A 20,185-nucleotide genomic window follows, 5' to 3' on the forward strand; every position below is an offset into this window, starting at 1 on the left:
ATCCTTCTCATTCTTCTTTGCTAGTACTACTCTTCTCATCAATCTCTTAATATTTTAGTTTTCCAGAGCTTGTTCTTTGACCTCTTTGATTTTTTTAAAGATTTATTTATTTATTCAGTTATGATAGACAGAGAAAGAGAGAGAGAGAGAGAGAGAGAGAGGCAGAGATCCAGGCAGAGGGAGAAGCAGGCTCCATGCCGGGAACCCGACGTGGGACTCGATCCCGGGACCCCAGGATCCAGGCGCTAAACCGCCGAGCCACCCAGGGATCCCCGTCCTCTTTGATTTTGTTTTGTTTTTTTTTAATCTTCACTCACTCTCTAAATCACCTCATCAAATTTTAGGGCTTTCCATACCATCTATTTGCTTGACAATTCTCAAATCTGTATTTCCAGCTCAGGTCTATCACACAAACTCTGGACTCATTTGTATTTAACTGCCTAATCAACACCTTCACTTAGACATTAGTTATTTCAAACTTAGTGTCAAGCTTTGTACTCCCGGCGTCAGCCTCTCTTTTGCAGGAAGCCTACTCTGCTCATAGTTTTCCCCATTTCAACTGATGGCAACTCCATTTTTCCAGCTGCCAAGTCAAAGAGTTTTGAAGCATCCTCGAATCCTTTTTATCTTCCCTGTCATATGCCGTATCGAATCATACAGGAAATTTTGTTGGTTTTAATCTTAAAAATACATTAACAATAGATTCAATATCCCCATTACTATCCCTGCTCTGAATTACCACGGCCTCTCAACTGGATTATTGCAATAACCTGCTACCCGTTTCCTTCTTTCTGCCTTATTTCTCAACACAGCAGTCCAAATTATCCTTTTAAATAAAAGTCAAACTGATAATGTCACTCTTCTACTTAAAACTCACTAGAGGGTCTCATTTCATTGAGAGTCACACCTTTGAGGTGGCCTACCTTGGCCCTCGGGGGTCGAGGCCCTCTGCTAATGATCTCCCTGGAGATCAACACCTCCCTCCTGTCCTCACCTGCTCTCGTCACACCGCAGACACGTACCCGCCTCGACATCTTCGTGGTGGGTGTTTGCCCTCAGCAATGGGTGTTCCCCCGATGGCCACACGACGAACTCCCTCATGTGTAAGTCTTTGTTCAAGTACTGACACCTTATCGAGGTCTACTCCGATCATCCTATTTAAAACTGAAACTCTCCTGATCTCCATTGTCCTGTTGCATTTTCTCATGACACCAATTACCTCCTAACTCACTGTAATTCACCTATACATTAAGGTATATTGTCTCTTCTCTCCTAGGAAGACGAGGACTCTTGTCTGTATTTACTCATTAATGTATTCCCAAGAGCCTAGCGCGTATTTATCAAACGACTGAGGAAATATGTGACATGACATCTGCATATGCATATGCACATATACCTCCACAGTTATGGGTGTAAAATTCATGTATAAACATATGGTCAATGACAATAATAATGATGTCTGTTTTGGAATATCTAACCGGGCACACTAAATATTTAGCATTTCAGATTTTATTCAACAGACACGAGAAAATTCAATACTTGTTGATATTCTTTGGTACAAGGTGCTCGGTAAGATATAGACATTTAGCATTGTCTTAATAAATACAGAAAGTGAGATTAAAACTATGGTGGCCAAAGAGGAGGCTGTGGAGGGCTCTGGGCTTAGGGGAGGATACCAAAGACTCACGATTGTCAATGGCTCTCAAGGAGCTGAGATTCAGTACGCTTCCGTGCGCTGGCATGAGAGTCCAACACCTTTGACTGTGGGTATTAAAATTCATAAGAACACTTGATGCATCGTACGCATTAGCATTACACATCTATATTGGCTTGACTCTCACAACCACCCCTGGATTGTGTGGCATTGTCATTCCCTACTCATACGTGGAAAAAAAGAAGCGTTGCTGAGGGACAGATCAGGGTCATATAAGTAATTAGTGTGAATATTGGGTGGGTTTTTTATTATTATTTATTTATTTGACACAGAGAGAGAACATAAGCAGGGGAAGCAGCAGAGGAAGAGGGAGGAGCAGGCTCCCGGCCAAGTAGGGAGCCTGACGCAGGACTGGATCCCAGGGGCCTGAGATCACGACCTGAGCCGAAGGCTCAAGCGACTGAGCCCCCCGGGTGTCCTGAATATCAGGTTTTAGGCTCAGATCTTCTAACTCTCTAGACCTTTCCCTGTACCTTTGGTCAGATATTTCCTAGTAAAAGATCAGTCGTACTGTCTGAAAAGAGGATCACAAGGCTGAAGAGAAGTCGTCTACACTAAAAGACCTAAGGACTTTGATTTGCTGTAAATTCCCATTAAGCTTAAAAAATCACACGAAGTTTAAAATGAATTTAGGCTGAAATAGCGGAGGGGAGATAGACTCACTTAGCTTTGCAACAGTCCGAATGTGTCTAGAGTGGCCTATTCACTGCTGCCAGTGTGTAAATAATAGTGCTGATTCGTGTGCACCGAGCGCTCCCCACGTGACCCCCTACACTTATTAACTAGTTAATCTGTAAACGTCACTGACGAACCAGAGGGGGTTCCAGGAAGGGGAGTGAAGATGCTGGTGATGCTGCAGGCGGAGGCCGTGGGGGTTGAGGAAGGGAGGCGAGGGCTGCGGACCATAGGACCGTGCAGACGAGCTGGGGAGGCGGCAGAAGGAAATGACAGCTATGGGCATCCAAGCAGCACTGCCCCGCGGAAGGCGAGGGGGCTTTTGTTGCTCTTGTTGGGTGTGTGCGTGCGTGTGCGTGACCTGGGATGTTTAGAGGAACGCTGAGCGTCAAAGTGACGGAGTTTCACACTTGAGCTCAATAAAGATAAGTGACTTGGGCCCCCGGGGGGCTCGGCGGCTGAGCATCTGCCTTGGGCTCAGGGTGTGACCCCAGGGTCCCGGGATCGAGTCCCGCATCAGGCCCCCTGCAGGGCAGCTGCTTCTCCCTCTGCCTGTGTCTCTGCATCTCTGCGTCTCTCATGAATAAATAAATAAAATCTTAAAAAAAATAAATACAGGTGAATGACTTAAATATTAAAAGTTTTGAAAAATAATACGCATTTTCGTGTGGGCTGTTGTAGGCCCCCACACAGGAAGCCTTATTTCCTGAGTGACCTCATCTGTCAGGAATCCTGGAGGGAAGTCCCCGCCCGGCGGCCAAGGTCCGGCTGGCCAGCGGGCGAGGCTGACGTCGGGGTGCCGGCCCGGCCTCCGCAGCCCGCGGGGCCAGGGCCAGGGTCCCTCTGGCAGCTGTCGTGCTCCCCGGCTCTGTCCTCCTCTAACCTGTGGGCACGGAAGCGCCCCGACTCCGGGGAGCCGGTCTCTATCTCAGCCTCTCTCTAAACATTCACCCTCAGTTCTGAAGCCCGAAGAGCCAAGCATGTCCCCGCTGAACCTGAGGGGCCTCGGGGCGAACCCCCCAGGCCGCGGGGCAGGCCCCATAGGGACACGTCGTCCCCGAGAGCTCGCCAGGCCCTTCACCGGGAGCCCGCGAGCACTCCCGGGGTTCCGGGGCCGGGCCCAGGCGCTGTGGGGCAGCGGCCGCAGCCCTGGAGACCCTGCCCCCCGCGAGCGGGCCGTGCAGGCCAGCGTGGAGGTCAGGAGGGAAGGGGAACGCAGTGAGGACAGTGAGGCGGATCTGAGATGCAGAGAGATGAAAGCAAAAGGAGGAAGGACGGCGTGAAAACGAGGGAAAACCCAGAAAGATTCTTGTCCTGCGTCACGGGTTGGTAAAAAGAAAAGTCTGCACCCCGTGGCCAGACAGGCGCCCCACGGCGTTGGGCTGTGGCCTAAGACCTGAGTCCACAGGCGCCGGACTGCGGGCCTGGTGCCCCAAGGACCTGGGCGCTGGGTGCTGGGCGCTGGGCATTGGGTGCTGGATGAGGGCACCCTGGGGCGGCTCCTCGAGCCGGGTGGCCAGGCCTGTGACGGGAGCCCCGAGGTCACCGGAGCCTCGGCCTGCGTCGGAGGTTGCACCTCCCGGCAGGACTAAAGTCCTTGCAGCAGAGCAGATGGGTCACACAGCAAAGTTCATTGGGCTTTGTCTCTGGAGGTGGCAGGAGCATGGACAAGAGAACACGGTGGCTTTGTCCTCATTAAACACAAACATTGCTTTTTTACATGGTGTAAAGCCAAACTGCTGAAAAGCAGCTGCTTATGCAGGATGTGAAAGGCTTGGTCCTGTCGCTGGGAGGTGGGTGCAGGTGGGTGCAGGCAGGTGGCAGGTGGGTGGAGGTGGGTGGAGGAGGGTGGAAGTGGGTGGAGGCAGGTGGCAGGTGGGTGGAGGTGGGTGGAGGAGGGTGGAGGTGGGTGGAGGCAGGTCGCAGGTAGGTGGAGGTGGTGGAGGCAAGTGGAGGCAGGTGGCAGGTGGGTGGAGGTGGGTGGAGGCAGGTGGAGGCCGGTGAAGGCAGGTGGCAGGCAGGTGGAGGTGGGTGGCAGGTAGATGGAGGTGGGTGGAGGCAGATGGCAGACAGGTGGAAGTGTGTGGGTTCAGGTGGGTGGAGGTGGGTGCAGGTGGAGGCAGATGGAGGCAGGTAGAGGAGGGTGCAGGCAGGAAGATGGAGGCAGGTGCAGACAGGTGCAGGCAGGAAGGTGGAAGCAGGTGCAGACAGGTGCAGGCAGGTGCAGGCAGGTGGCAGGTAGGTGGAGGTGGGTGGGTGCAGGCGGATGGAGGCAGGTAGAGGCGGGTGCAGGCAGGAAGGTGGAGGCAGATGGAGACGGGTGCAGGCAGGTGCAGGTGGGTGCAGGTGGGTGCAGACAGGTGGAGGTGGGGGCAGGTGCAGGCAGGAAGGTGGAGGCAGCTGCAGGCAGCTGCAGGCAGGTGCAGGCAGGTGCAGGCAGGTGCTGGTGGTTGCAGGTGGGTGCAGGTGCAGGCAGGTACAGGCAGGTGCAGGCGGCTGCAGGCAGGTGCAGGCAGTTGCAGGCAGGTGCAGGCAGGTGGAGGCAGGTGCAGGCAGGTGCCGGTGGGTGGAGGTGGGTGCAGGTGCAGGCAGGTGCAGGCAGGTGCAGGCAGGAAGGTGCAGGCAGGTGCAGGCAGGTGCAGGCGGGTGGAGGCAGGTGCAGGCGGGTGCAGGCAGGTGGAGGCAGGTGCAGGCAGGTGCCGGTGGGTGGAGGTGGGTGCAGGTGCAGGCAGGTGCAGGCCGGTGCAGGCAGGTGCAGGCAGGAAGGTGCAGGCAGGTGCAGGCGGCTGCAGGCAGGTGCAGGCGGCTGCAGGCAGGTGCAGGCAGGTGCAGGCAGGTGGAGGCAGGTGCAGGCAGGTGCCAGTGGGTGGAGGTGGGTGCAGGTGCAGACAGGTGCAGGCCGGTGCAGGCAGGTGCAGGCAGGAAGGTGCAGGCAGGTTCAGGCTGGTGCAGGCAGGTGCAGGCAGGAAGGTGCAGGCAGGTGCAGGCAATTGCAGGCAGGTGCAGGCAGGTGCAGGCAGGTGCAGGCCGGTGCAGGCAGGTGGAGGCAGGAAGGTGCAGGCAGGTGCAGGCAGGTGCAGGCAGGAAGGTGCAGGCAGGTGCAGGCAGTTGCAGGCAGGTGCAGGCCGGTGCAGGCGGATGCCAGTGGGTAGAGGTGGGTGCAGGTGCAGGCAGGTGCAGGCCGGTGCAGGCGGGTGGCCGCAGCCCTCCCACGCAGCCCTCCCGCCCCAGGGGCCGCAGCCCGGGGGGTGTGCGGCCGGGGGCGCCTGCGCTGCGGGTGCTGGGAGGGGGCGCGGGGGGCTCCGGGCTGGGTGTCGGGGTCCGGAAGCAGCCGTGGGGCCCCGGGTCCCGCGCACTGTCCCCGGGGAGGACCCACCTCCTTGGAGGCCGTGATCCCGAAGAGCGGAAACAGGAGTCCGGGCAGCAGGGCAGTGACGGGCAGCGGCAGGGCCTCCGTGAGCCAGAGCGCGGCCACCACGGCCAGGGTGTAGGCGCATTCGGCCTCCTGCGGGCGGAGCGGGCGAGACAAGGTGAGGCGCGTGGCGCACCCGCACCCGGACCCGGACGCGGACCCGGACCCGCACCAGCACCCGCACCCGCACCCGCACCCGCAACCGGACCCGCACCAGCACCCGCACCCGCACCCGCACCCGCACCCGGACCCGCACCCGCACCCGCACCCGCACCCGCACCCGCAACCGGACCCGCACCAGCACCCGCACCCGCACCCGCACCCGCACCCGCACCCGAACCCGGACCCGCACCCAGACCCGCACCCGCATCCGCACCCGCGCCCGCACCCGGACCCGCACCCGCGCCCGGACCCGCACCCGAGCCCGCACCCGCACCTGCACCTGCACCCGCACCCGAGCCCGGACCCGCACCCGCACCCTGCCCCCACCCCCGCAGCAGCCCCGCCCCCCGCAAGCACTCCTGGCCTCCGCCCCAGCACCCCGCCCCCAAACCCCCCGGCCCCCCCCAGCACCCCCCAAAAACGAGCCCAGAAGGCGGGAAGCTGCAGGACCCAAACCCTGGAGGCCGCGAGGAAGGCGACGCCAACCAGGTCCTCCTCCGCGGGGCTCCTTCACCTCCCCGTGGGGGGGGACCGCGCACAGCTCCGGCTCCCCCCGGAACGTGCGCCCCTGAGCCTGCCCCCCACGTGCACCCCCGGGCCCCAGAGTGTGCTCCCCTGAGCCTGCCCCCACATGCACCCCCGGGCCCCAGAGTGTGCTCCCCTGAGCCTGCCCCCCACATGCACCCCGGTCCCGGAGCGTCTGTGCCCCTGAGCCTGCCCCCAACATGCACCCCAGCTCCGGGCCTGCACCCGGTCACGGGCTGCCTCCCCCCCAGCCGGTCCCACGCGCTGCCAACTGCACCTCCCGGGCCCCGGGCCATGGCCCGCCTCACGTGGGCCTCCCTGTCCTCCCATCACCAGGGAGATGTGGACCCAGAGAAAACTTTGCTGCTCATGGTCTCCGAGGAGGGAGGCCAGCACCCCACTGGGTGCCCAGGTGAGGGGATCAGGCCCTGAGGGGCCCCCAGGGTGAGGGCCTCCCGTGCCGCGTCCTGGGGGCTGAGCCCCTGGGCAAGCACAGGAGGCCCAACAGAAAGAAGATTCTTAGCAGTGTCTGTGAAGGGATCAAATTGTGCGTTTCTGTTTTAGGGCAATGATGGGAGAAGGTTGAGATCCGGATTCAGGGAGGGGGCGCGGCCTCACCCCCTCCCACAGACAGGACACACCCACAGCTACACGGGAGATCATTTCTCCTGAAAGACTCTACGAGTCACCCAAGAAACTAAGAAATCCCCTAAGAAGCAGCTGAACGGCTTCCTTCGTCACAAAGGATGGAGGAGCCGCATCCAGAGGGACGGACAGACAGATGCGGTCCTACCAGACCCCCCATGTGCCTGCGGGGACCCAGCATTGGGAGGAACCTCGAGGTCTGAGGTTTCTTCCTGAGCAGTGGGAGGTTTTGCGCCCCACCCCAGGCGCCTGACTCCGGGATCTGCACCAGGGAGACCAGCTCCCCGAAGGTCTGGCTTTGAAAACCCATGAGGCTGAGGTTCCGGGGAACCGGGGGCTGTGGGCATGGAGAGTCCCCTCTGCTCCTGCCCCACTCGTGCCCCCGACACTGAGCCCCAACAGCAGTTTGAAGGTGCCTAGAGCACCCGGGCAGGGGCGGGGTCCGGGGGTGCAGGTGCCACTTGGCGCCCCTCCTTAGCCTTGCTAACGCTAGTGGGCCTGCCCCACTCCCATCCTGCCTGCACCCCCGGGTGGGAGGCCCAAAGCCCCGACTCCCAGGGGCGCCCAGGCCGGCGGGCACGCCAGTGCGGGACAGGCCCCTGGGCTCCGGGAGGACAGCGCTCCTAGGCCCTGGCGGCCCTGCGGGGGCCTGGCTGCACCCGATGCGGGGCGTCACCCACAGTTCAGAGTCGTGTGAGCACGTGTGGATGGAGATGGGATGCGTGTCACGTACACACGGACGCCGTGCGGGTTTTCTCCCTACGTATAAACACATGCACACGCAGTGGAATCCCCTCAGCCCTACAGAGTGCTAAGCTCGCCCAGCTGGGCACCACGCTGGCCCTCAAGGTCCTATGGTCAGCGACGTAAGTCACACAGAGAAACACAAGTGCCACACGACTTACTTATGTGTGGGAGCGAATAAACACGGAAACAAAGGAAATCAAGCCAAGCCAAGCCCATGGACAAAGAGGACGGCCTGAGGCTGCTAGAGGGGAGCGCGTTGGGCAGGGCCCAAAGGCGCGGGAGGGGGTCAGAACGTGCCAAGTTCCGCTTGTAAAATAACGAAGCCACAGGGATGCAACGTACAGTACAGTGACCACGTCGATAATGACGCATTTCGAATTTGCGAGATGCTAGGAACGTGAATCTCGTAGGTTCCCATCATGAGAAAAAACATGCCGATTCTGCATGGCTGCAGGTGGCACCAGGGCTTCCCGCCGTGGTCGCTTCATGACGCAGACAAACGTGCCATCGTTAGGCTTCATCATACCTGAAACCAGCGCAGGGTCGGTATCGGTCACACGTCGATGCAAACGCTTGAAATGTTCCCTCTGTGTGGCTGACGGACACAGTTCTGAGGCAAGCACCTGGCCTGTCCTAAGGGGTCAACAAGTCGCATCTATTCTGTGGCTTCGTTTTGCTCTCTCGGGGCTTAATCTCTGCAAATTCTGAGCTGCCTGTGACAAATGTACAAAACTGCTCTGAGATTAATGAGGGGTTTTATTTGTGGTTTTCCCAGGGCAGCAAAATTTCTAGCTCTGCTCCCCTCAGACGCCCCCTCGTAGGGTGTTTGCTCACCCAGCAGCCCTGCACCTCCGGGCTCCCTTCCGAAGCTGCGACCACGCCACGTCCTCACTATCTTTTGAAAGGAGGAAGCAGAAAGGGGTTCGCAGGCTGACAGTTTTATGGAAAGTCCCGTAACCTTGACAATAAAGCAATGGAACAAAGCCGGGCCTTGACTGAAACTTCCTAATTTGCCCTGGAGAGAATTTGTGAATACGAGCTCAATTAGGTCATTAATTGATTTTTAAAAATATATTTAATTTATTTATTTTAAAGACAGAAAGAGGTGAGCAGGGGGAGGGGCAGAGGGGGAAGCAGATACCCTCCAGCAGATTCTGAGTTGAGCCCGGAGGCCGAGGCGGGGCTCCATCCACAACCCCGAGGTCATGGCCTGAGCAGGGACCCGATAGCCTGGGCCCCCGACAGCCCCCCGCGCCCCCACACCAGCCTAGCTGTGCATGCCCGGGCCTGTGGTCCCCCTGGCGGACACGCGGGGACTCCCCGAAGTGCCTCCTCCCGCCGGTGCTTCCCGTCCTGCTGATGAACCTGGGTCTCCAAGATGAGTGGACCCCGGCACCAGCCCGCCGCCCCGTCCTCTTCGTTCTCCCTCTCTGACCCGCCCCCCAACCTGCACCCCCTTCTTCCCAGGCCGCCCCACAGCCACCCCGTCTTCCAAGGATCCACTTGGAGTTTAAGGGACCGGCCGCCTGACGACGCTGGGAGCACCAGCTGCAGCTGAGCGCCGGAACAGACAAGTGAATAGGAAACCCGGCGCCAGCGGCCACCACCCCGGCCTCATCCCAACACGGGCCTCCTCAGCGGGACGTCACCGGCCGCTCACGCGTGGCCACTTTAAAGCACGATCAAAAGCAAAATTCCAAGTATTGAATTATTAGTTTCCCTAACAACGTCCCTATTTCACCTGGCCCTGCCCTGATGCGAAATCAAGTCAGGGATTTTCAGTCGTTGATTGGAAATGATCTGAAATCCTCATCTTGCATTTGAGGCCCCGACCACTCTGACCGTACGAAGACCTAGCCCGCGACCTCCTGGCATCACGTCTCTATTCCTACAGTTGATTTACATCCTTCTCGGTGTCTGGGCTCTGACCCCCACTCCTTATCACGCAGCCTCCTCCTGAACTTGAGTTGGTAATGGTGAGCCAGGATCCTGCGGGGAAGTCCCCAGGGGCCCTTAGTCACGGCTCGACCTGCCCGTAACCGCACTCTGGACTCTTGGACCCTGCTCCACAATTTAGATGAAGCAGTTGCAAGCTGATGACCAAGCCCAACAGGAAAATATGACGTATTTGACTCACAATGGAATGTGTGTGAGTGTGTGTTTCCTTAGAATTATGATTTATGAACCAACACATTTCATATTAAAAATAAAATCGGAATTTCTGGCTTTCCTTGAAAAACTCAGGAATTTGATAATGCTAGGACCATATTCTACGTCAACAGTTCTTTGCACTCAAGGGGAGCTCCCCCTTTAGAGACAGGCTTGTGCTTTTCAGTTGTGCATGGCTCCCCGTCACTTTTCCGGCTTCCCTGCTCGGGCTTTGTGGGCATTTGAATAAAATCTCTCATAGTAAAAATGCTGCCCAGATACCCTGCCTTGCGAGTAGATCTTGCCCTGCCGTTCCAGAATCAACACGCGGGCTGTCCGTTTGCACTTCTCTGCGCCCCCCCATGTGGCCCCTGGACCCGCAGCTCACGCAGGCAGACATCAGGCCCTCCCCAGACTGAATCGGGAGCAGGTTTCCCAGGTGACTCCTGCACAGGTTGGAGTTTGAGAAGCACCGGGTTACCTCCTCCCCAGACCCTCCCCCTTATCTCTAACTCTGGGTCCAACTCGGAAACCAGACACTTGCTTCCAGGCCATGTCTTGCCTAAGTTCAATCCCTACACTCAGACCTTATTTTGAAAAGTTGCCCATCCCTCAGAGTTAAGGTTCAAATTTATATCTTGTCTATGGAGCTTCCTCCAAACACTCATGCAGATTATATATATATATTTTTAAAAGATCTTATATATTTATTCATGAGAGGCCCAGAGAGAGAGAGAGAGAGAGAGAGAGGCAGAGACCCAGGCAGAGGGAGAAGCAGGCTCCATGCAGGGAACCCGACGTGGGACTCGATCCCAGGTCTCCAGGATCACAGCCTGGGCTGAAGGCAGACGCTCACCTGCTGAGCCACCCAGGCGTCCCCACATATATACTTTTGCATATAAGTCCCAGGAGATTATAATTGTAGTTGGCTAAGGTACCACACCTGCATTGTCCTTAAAGAGATGCCTTCCCAGAATCTGTGGGAAGTGCCCCATTTTTCATAACTTAATGAAAAATCAAAGCATAGAAGAGAAGGAATCGGGGCTGAGTGGGTAGGAGGGCAATCTGCCTCAATTTGGGGGGATAGTGCTGGTTTACCCCTGTTGTATTGGTGTCTTTCCGATTAGCAACCCTCTTCATTCCTAAAGTGTCTGTCTTTGATAAACGACAGTCGTCCTACTGATGGGTCCACCATCCCAGGACGTCCACGTCCTACTGATGGGTCCACCATACCTCCTTCCAGCTTTCTGTCCTGTGATCCCTCTTGGTCAGGCTGGGAGACGTGGGCAGGAAAGTACTCTTTCCCACCAACACTCTTCAGGCCTTTAACAACAGAAGGCCAATCCAGATACGATGCTTTTAAGACTCTAATATTAAAATATATAGAATCCTTTTTTAAAACCAAGATCTAAAAAAAATAAATAAATAAAAAACAAGATCTACAAATATCCTTAAGAAGAAGTAACAAGGGATCCCTGGGTGGCGCAGCGGTTTGGCACCTGCCTTTGGCCCAGGGCGCGATCCTGGAGACCCGGGATCGAATCCCACATCGGGCTCCCAGTGCATGGAGCCTGCTTCTCCCTCTGCCTGTGTCTCTGCCTCTCTCTCTCTCTCTCTCTCTCTGTGTTACTATCATAAATAAATAAAAATTAAAAAAAAAAGAAGAAGAAGAAGTAACAAAAGATAAAGGAAAACATTCCATTGTTTTCTGTTATTAATATATATCCAAAAAAAACCCCCACTAATATCAGGGTGAATAATTTTTGGCGAACACATTCTTCTGATGAAGGAGAAAACTTGTCAGTTGTCTGTGCTACCACTAGAATTGTGTCCTGGATAAAATTCCTTCATTCCGTCAGTGGAAATCCGGAGACTAACCCATTATCTGTAGCTATAGCATCTTTGTCTCCTGTGGATCCCTTTCATTTTTTTCTCTTCCCTCTCTTCACCTTCTCAGCAAGCGCCTTACTCCTAAAATAGAGCCTCTCTACCATCATCGCCGCTGTCCACCACGGCAACTGCGGCCACTACTGTGAACAATGGTAAAGCTACGGGAAAAGAAGGCCAGTTGTCAAGTCCCCCCCCCCTTCCAATTCCTCTTGGGTATGGGGAAGTACTGATGTCTTTATTAAAATGAACTCTGCAACCATAACAAGTAACAATTTGAGTAAAGTTTTGTTCTAGAAATAGCAAAGAGCTTTAGTATATGAGTTCTTGAGCTAAAGTAGAGCAACACGTTAATGTCTACTTCTTTTTTGTTTGTTGTGATGGGAAATACAGAAAGAAAAGGAAGGTTCAAAATTCTAAGACCCATCTTACAAAAAATATTTTTTGAATCATGATTCATTCTAGGACACCTGGGTGGCTCAGAGGTTGGGCATCTGCCTTAGGCTCAGGGCATTACCTGGGGTCCTGAAATCGAGTTCCACATCAGGTATCCACAGGGAGCCTGTGTCTCCCTCTGCCTGTGTCTCTGCCTCTCTCTGGGTCTCTCATGAGTAAATAAATAAAATCTTTAAAAAAAGAAATAAAATCATGATTCATTCTCAAAATACCACACACATGAAACAAGGGGTGGAGGGAGCTGAGAGGGCTTCCCTAAATAAAAATACTTCAAAATAAAATAAAAGGACAAAATTTTCTGCTCAAAAATGTATACACTCCCTACCACTTCCAAAAATTACATGGACAGAGGTAGTCGTGCCGAATGCAGATGTTGCAAATTCCGTTACACAGGATGAGGCAGTGGCACTTAGCCATGGTTTCCCGCCTTGGTGGGTACAACATGCCTCCCTGGCTCCGGTGGGGCCACCTCCACCCGAGGGATGAAGCTGGGACGTGTAGACTGATTACCCATATGGATAGGAAATTCCTCTTCCCTGACAATAGAACAAAGTATTAGAACCCTTCTAGCCAAATGTCTTTTAAGGGTTTTTTTTTTTTCAAATTTTTATTTATTTATGATAGTCACAGAGAGAGAGAGAGAGAGAGGCAGAGACACAGGCAGAGGGAGAAGCAGGCTCCATGCACCGGGAGCCTGATGTGGGATTCGATCCTGGGTCTCCAGGATCGTGCCCTGGGGCAAAGGAGGCACTAAACCACTGCACCACCCAGGGATCCCTAAGGGTTTTTTAATGAAATACCAAGAACATATGAAAAATAATATAACACACTTTATGCTTCATATTTTTAAAATGTGGCAAATTTGGCCACATTTGCTTGAAACTTTTTAGGAAAATAAAACATTCCTCATATAGTTCAAGACATGTAAGCCACTTCTTCATTTCTTTCTCCTCTGTCAACCCCAAAGTCAGCCACCGTCTATGGTGCGGGTCGTATCCTTTCCATCCATGTTTTTGTGGTTTTCCTACATGTAGACATGAACACACTGACAAACACACGATTTTAAGACTAAATAAGGTTTACTGTATATGTTATTTTTCGGCTTGTTCTTCCACTTGTAAAAGAAGAAATATATTATTTTTCACTCTATCATTTTACTCATGTATTGCAAATGCATTCATAGTGATGCACATAGACGTAGTCATTCCTTTTAAATGGACATGGCATTTCTTTTTATGAACATATTACAATTCATTTGTCCATTTTCCTACTGAAGGCTATTTAGGGCTTTTCTCCCAATTGTTCATTATCATAAGGCTATGAACATCTTCGTACGTATCTTCGTGTGGATAAAGGAAAGAGATTTTCTAAGCTAGAGTATAAAAGTAGTGGTGAAATTTCTGAGTGGAAGAGGAGTCCAACTGTAGGGATATTTGCCCATTTGGTATCCAAGATTTTCTATCAGTTTGTATCAGTAGGAATAATGGGAGAAAATTCCACCTCGCCAACTTTGGGTATATTGGGCTAATTTATTTATTTGACAATCTGTTGATATGGAAAGTTCCTCTTAATTTAATTTGTATTTGCTTGAATACCTTAAAGTATTTTTTCATGGTTATTGAAACATAATTGTTTCTCTCATACAAATTACCTTATTTATAGCCTCTTACCATTTTTCTGTTGCTTGTTTGCTTCTCTTTTTCATGAATTTGTAGAGTTACTTTTAGAATTCTTATCATTTCTTTATAACTTAAATATTTGCAAATATTTTTCTTGATCTCTGGCTCCTCTCTGAAATTTGCTTTATTCTATTTTTGGTTGTAGTGCAGTTATTGTCAAATTCTTTGCTATGTTTTTACTACCTTGTATGAGAAATTTTTCCTATATTATACACTCCCATGTTTTTTGTCTAAAGTTTATAAAGTTTCAAGTGTGGGGCCTTGATTTATTTGTATAGGAAACAGACACCTTATTTTTCATAAATGGGTAGCCAAAATGCCTGGCTTTTTAAATTAGATGGTCCATCTTTCCCCCATCACTTCCTATTGCTCTATATTTCCTGTGCCAAATTTCTACAAATGCAGGCAGATAGGTTACTGGGCTCTTTATTTTGTCCCTCAGTCATCACCACCTTTTGGAAATCACATTTCGCAAAATTATTAAACTCTTTTAATTATTACAGCTTTTCAACAAGTTCTGCAATCTGTGTCTCAAGCCCCCATCTTATATTTTTCTCAAACTTGCCTTGATTCCCCTTTGCTTTCATTCTATTTGGAGTGCTTTCATCACTGTGCTTCCATTCTCAGTCTTAATTGTCTTCTTGCATGTTGAGATTTTATTTTTAATTTTTTTAAAAGATTCTATTTATTTATTCATGGAAGACACAGAGAGAGAGAGAGAGAGGCAGAGACCCAGGCAGAGGGGTAAGCAGGCTCCATGCAGGGAGCCCGACGGGGGACTCAATCCCGGGTCTCCAGGATCATGCCCTGAGCTAAAGGCGGTGCTAAACCGCTGAACCACCCCGGCTGCCTGAGATTTTATTTTCATATTTATCCTGTGTGGTAGTTGTTTTATTTTTGTGCATATTCCTTCTGTATTTTTTATTCCTCATCTAGAATCTTTACAGTTGCCTCCAGTTAAGTCCCTAGCTTCCCACCTAGAATGTCTTCTCCTGGCAGCCTGGGGTCCTGTCCGACCAGGACCATGCAAATCCACTCATCTAGCCGGACCCAGTAGCTTGAGTCATGTCCTAGCTGGGAAGCGCCTGCTTCCTGTGAATGCTGCACAGACAGTTGTCGATGTAGCTTTTTTTTTTTTTTTTCCTGGTAGCTACAAGAAAATTACTCTCTGGCCCTTAGTTCAGGTCATTGAACTTGCCTGAACCCAGGATGATGGGAGAGCATTTTCAACCATAAGGTTCTCACCTTCACTACCCTTGTTTGCTTGTCTGACTCACTCTGGTCCACAGGAAACATGCATCTGTTTAGAGTGGAGGGTGGTTGGGGTGGAGGAGCCCTAACTGTGTGAGCTGAACTGCTGATCACAAGCTTTGTAGATTCAAGAACTTACTTAAAAGGTAAAGACATCTAACAAGTAAATAGACAACGCTGCTTTTCTGTCTTCTGAATAAGTAAAAGGATGCTTTATGAGGAGGCCACCACACACCAGGTACAGTACTTGGAGTTCCGCAGACTCCTCTTATTTAGTCTGCACCCAAACTCTTCGAGGTAGGCATTGCAATTCCCTGTTCAAATAGAGATCAATGACCACATTGCTAAGATGAGGTAGAGCCGGGCTTCAATCCAAGCAGAAACGCCACGAGAACATATATTTTGTCATTTATTGCTCTGTTCCCAGACCTTAAGGCAAGGCCTGGCGTGTAGTGAGCACCAGTAATATTTGTTGAGTTGTTTTCTTTTCACAGTTTTGCTGTGTTCTTCCTACGGTTGTTTCTATTTATATGTCTTGACCCCTATGTAAAAGTCTTAATCACTACCCTAGATATAAAATTCTTCAGCATAGGAGCCTTGCCTTCTTTTCTGCATCCTCTCCTACCTGCTGGCACTGGATATCGTAACCTCACCCCACAGGGGGAATGTTTCTCCGTGTTTCCCGGAGCTCTCATCTCTCTTGCCAGGAAACAAGAAGTAGAGCTAAAACTTTTCCTGCGTCGAACACTATCTTCCCCAGGCCCCACTTAACAATGATGCAGTCGTACCGCGTCTTCACCACCTCAACCGAGTGCAGCTGGGGCGCTCGCTGCAGAGGCAGGAAGGCACACGAAGCCATGACTGGGCAATTTGGATAATGGCTTCTCCCCCACAAATTCCGACTGTCAAACTGTCTTGGGAAGTGCGGCTGATTATATTTAAAAATCACCTTGTTTCTCTTTTAAATTATACCTCCAGACGGAATTGAAATAAAAATTAGTCTGTAAAACATAGTTTTTTTCACCCCTTCCCTCCATTTTTTAATGACACTCTGACGGATATTAGGGAGCAATTTGGCTGATGAATTAGTACACATGTGGGCACGATCGGTCAGCACAGCTTGAGAAAAGCAGGACCAATCACGGGCCTCACTCGCTGCAACTGATTTTCTAAAGAGAACGCAGAGCAATTAAGGAAGGAGAAAAATCATGCATTTTAAATCTGGGTGCTACGAGAAAAACACTATTATTATTTGACAGAGCCTGTAAAGGGCTTGCATCGTTTGTGATACACCTACCCCTTCTGCGGCAGGGATTTCTCAAGACTCAATCCATATTAATTGCAAGGCTTAAAATGATTAGAAATATTCTCCTGTCGGAAGATGAAGAGTAAGGAGGAGCTCAACTTACAAAGTCAAGGAAAAATAACTAGCATTTCTTGTTACTTTTTAGCCCAAATGGATGGCAAGGAAAGGCCATGGGTGGAGTCACTCTGCCAATTACTGGAGAATGTTTAACTCCCTCTTTCCATTTGACCCCTGCAGCTAGTTAGCGAGGGGGACGTGCTGTCCGCACCTGCTGTGCACACGGTGGCACCAGACGGGCGGCCCAGCTCACTAGCCCCGGCCTGGGGGCCAACGTGCAGGGTGCTCCACCGCCTCCGGACCCCGGGCCGCCGCGGCCTTCACACCCACAGCCGCCCACAGATGCCGCTGGAGGCTCCTCCAGGGCCTGGTCCACTTTACAGACGAGGGGGGCCTGGGTGGCTGCAGCCCCTGTCGCTGAGGGCCACCGGGGCCTGCGGCCGCTCCTACTCCTCCCGGGTTGTGGTCACCCTGCGGCCCAGGCAGGGGACGTTCCCTCCTCTCTCGCTTTGTGATTGAAACCCAGAGACGATGGAGGGAGGCAAACTGGGCACGAGCTCCTAAAGGTCGGACACAAATCCTAGTAAAGACGCAATGTCCCTGATGGGCTGCCCAGACTGCATTTGAACCCCCTCCCTTCCTTCAGGAGGCGGTGAGCTGGGCAGATTGCTCCACCTGTCATCAAGTCTCTGCTCATTGGGGATGATGATGGGGATGATGGGGATGATGGGGTGATGGGGATGATGGATGATGGGGTGATGGGGTGATGGGGATGATGGGGATGATGAGGGTGATGGGGATGATGGGGGTGATGGGGATGATGGGGATGATGGGGATGATGGGAATGATGGGATGATGGGGATGATGGGGTGATGGGGATGATGGGGTGATGGGGATGATGGGGTGATGGGGTGATGGGGATGATGGGATGATGGGGATGATGGGGATGATGGGGTGATTGGGTGATGGGGATGATGGGACGATGGGGTGATGGGGATGATGGGGATGATGGGATGATGGGGATGATGGGGATGATGGGATGATGGGAATGATAGGATGATGGGGATGATGGGGATGATGGGGTGATGGGATGATGGGGATGATGGGGTGATGGGGGTGATGGGGATGATGGGGATGATGGGGATGATGGGGATGACGGAGTGTTGGGGATGATGGGATGATGGGGATGATGGGATGATGGGAATGATGGGAATGATAGGATGATGGGGATGATGGGGATGATGGGGGTGATGGGGATGATTGGAATGATGGGGATGATGGGGATGCTACTGAGGATTTCTCAGGTTGCTGTGAGGCATAGAATGCACAGTCACCTTTATAACTGTTGCCAAGCCAGGCATAAAAATGGACCTCCTCGTCCACCAGCACTTGCTGCGTCCCCTTGCTACACTTCCACTCTATCTGAACTCCCTTCCTTTCCCCATCTTTCTTCTCCTGCACCCTATCTTTGCCTCTGAGGCTGGGGAAGCTCCCCATCCTTCTGCGGGGACAGGTCATCCTTCTGCGGGGACAGGCCATCAGCCCCCATCCCGCGGAGCTGCCAGCATCTGCTCTGCAACAGCTGACATCTCCAAGGCCTGTAGGCCCAGGGGAAGCACACTGTCCCCAGGCCCGGGCCGGGCACAAGGGAGTGGCAAGAGGACGCGAGGCCACGGCCACAGCCCCCTTGTCCAGGACAGAGCGAAGGAGAGGGTGCCCCAGGACCAGGGTGGAGCAGGTGGCCCCAAGACTCCAGGCAGCCACCCAGAGACTTCATCCAGGGAGATGATGCTGGTGTGGGAGCTGTGAACGTGGGACCAGGTGCTGGGCTGGCGGGCTGGTTGTTAGGGCAAATGAATGGCAAGATCTTAAAGGCCCATCAGTGTAGACACGGCTTGTATAGACACTTTTTCCCCTGTAGGCAAAGGGAAATCACCGAAGAAGTTGGACCAGGGGCGCAATAGGACCAGGCTGATATTTTGGAAGTAGCGCTCGGGCAGGACCCTGGGGGAGAAGATTGTGAAATGGTCCATGGGAAAGAGAGGGGGCGGCCTGAGGAAAGCAGGGCCGGGGGAAGGCAGATGACGGAGCAGATGGGGCAGCCCGGGGGCCCAGCGTGGAGCACCGCCTTGGGCTCAGGGCGTGATCCTGGGGACCCGGTCGGGGCCCACGTTGCTCCCTGCAGGGAGCCTGCTCCTCCCTCTGCCTGGGTCTCTGCCTCTCCCTGTCTATCATGAATAAATAAATAAAAATCTTTAAAAAAAAAAAAAAAGCAGATGGGAGGGGGTTGGATTTTGGAGATGAGGCAACACAGCCCGATGACCTGAAGCACCTGAGATGACACAGGTTTCAGGCCTGGGAAAGGGGTGAAGGCCAGCAGGTTCTCTGAGATAAAGAAAGGAGCAGCAGGTGGTGGGCAATGGGACTGGGTGTGGCTGGGGGCGTGGAGGGGCTGGAGGAGGATGACTCCCCGGAGATTAACTACCTTTTTTTTTTTTTTTTTTTTTAAAGGTAACTGACTTTCCTGGAAGTCGTGTTGCTTTATTTTTTTTATGATAGTCACACACAGAGAAAGAGAAAGGCAGAGACACAGGCAAAGGGAGAAGCAGGCTCCATGCACCGGGAGCCCGACGTGGGATTCGATCCCGGGTCTCCAGGATCGCGCCCTGGGCCAAAGGCAGGCGCCAAACCGCTGCACCACCCAGGGATCCCCGATTAACTACCTTTTAATCACGCGTCTAGACACAAATGATTTGTTTAAATCACTTGGCACATATTTATATACAACCTTGTTTTGTGATAAATATTTGCCATAGTGTAGGTGGCAACTGTGCAAGCTGCTTGGAAGCTGAAGCATTCCTTTACACTTACGCCAATATCCCACAGTTCACTTAGCGCAGCACTTTGGGCTTAGCAAGTTCTCATAAGATATTCGTGGAGAATATACACCAAATCTGGATTTCTTGGTTTTGCTCATCGACCATATTACTGTTACCATGATTTCTCTTTTTTCTTTTTCCTCACCCTCCATCATTCTGATGCTCTTTTGTGGCTAAAATGCTTACTTTCTTGGAGTTTACAGCATTTCCCCCTTATCTTAAACCCCTACCATATTTTAAAAGAACATTTAAAACAGTATCAATTATTTCTGTTAATATGCTTAGTTGACTTGTCCCTTTCAAAGTTCATTATGTTTTGCTTGGAATTCCTCCCTTTCCTCTTCTTCCACTTGTAGTCTTTTTAAATTCTATCCCCTTCATTTTCATTTTCTCTGTCAGACTTCCCTCCTTTTAGCACATTCTTTATCACTTACAGGTTTGCATTTCTCTATGAGCACAATATTTCTCCCAGATTTTTTTTAGATTTGGCACCATAAGTCTCTCATTATAGATCATTTCTTCTATTTATTATTTCCATCATAACTTTGAAATTCATGATATGGGGACATCTGAGTGGCTCAAGTCATGATCCCAGGGTCCTAGGATAGAGCCCCACATTAGGCTCCCTGCTCAGGGATAGAT

At 52.3% G+C, this 20,185-nt stretch overlaps 1 protein-coding gene across 1 annotated transcript in view; it reads right to left on the reverse strand.

Annotated features, from left to right (window-relative positions):
- The window catches only part of LOC112912636 (solute carrier family 13 member 1), a 106,717-nt gene that overhangs the window by 81,599 nt on the left and 4,933 nt on the right, over positions 1-20,185 (reverse strand). Inside the window, 1 exon segment of the mRNA XM_072745606.1 lies at positions 5,766-5,894. Within this exon segment, the coding sequence (XP_072601707.1) occupies positions 5,766-5,894 (129 nt within the window).

Source organism: Vulpes vulpes, unplaced genomic scaffold (genome assembly GCF_048418805.1).
Source record: "Vulpes vulpes isolate BD-2025 unplaced genomic scaffold, VulVul3 u000000664, whole genome shotgun sequence".
Lineage (NCBI taxonomy): Eukaryota > Metazoa > Chordata > Mammalia > Carnivora > Canidae > Vulpes > Vulpes vulpes.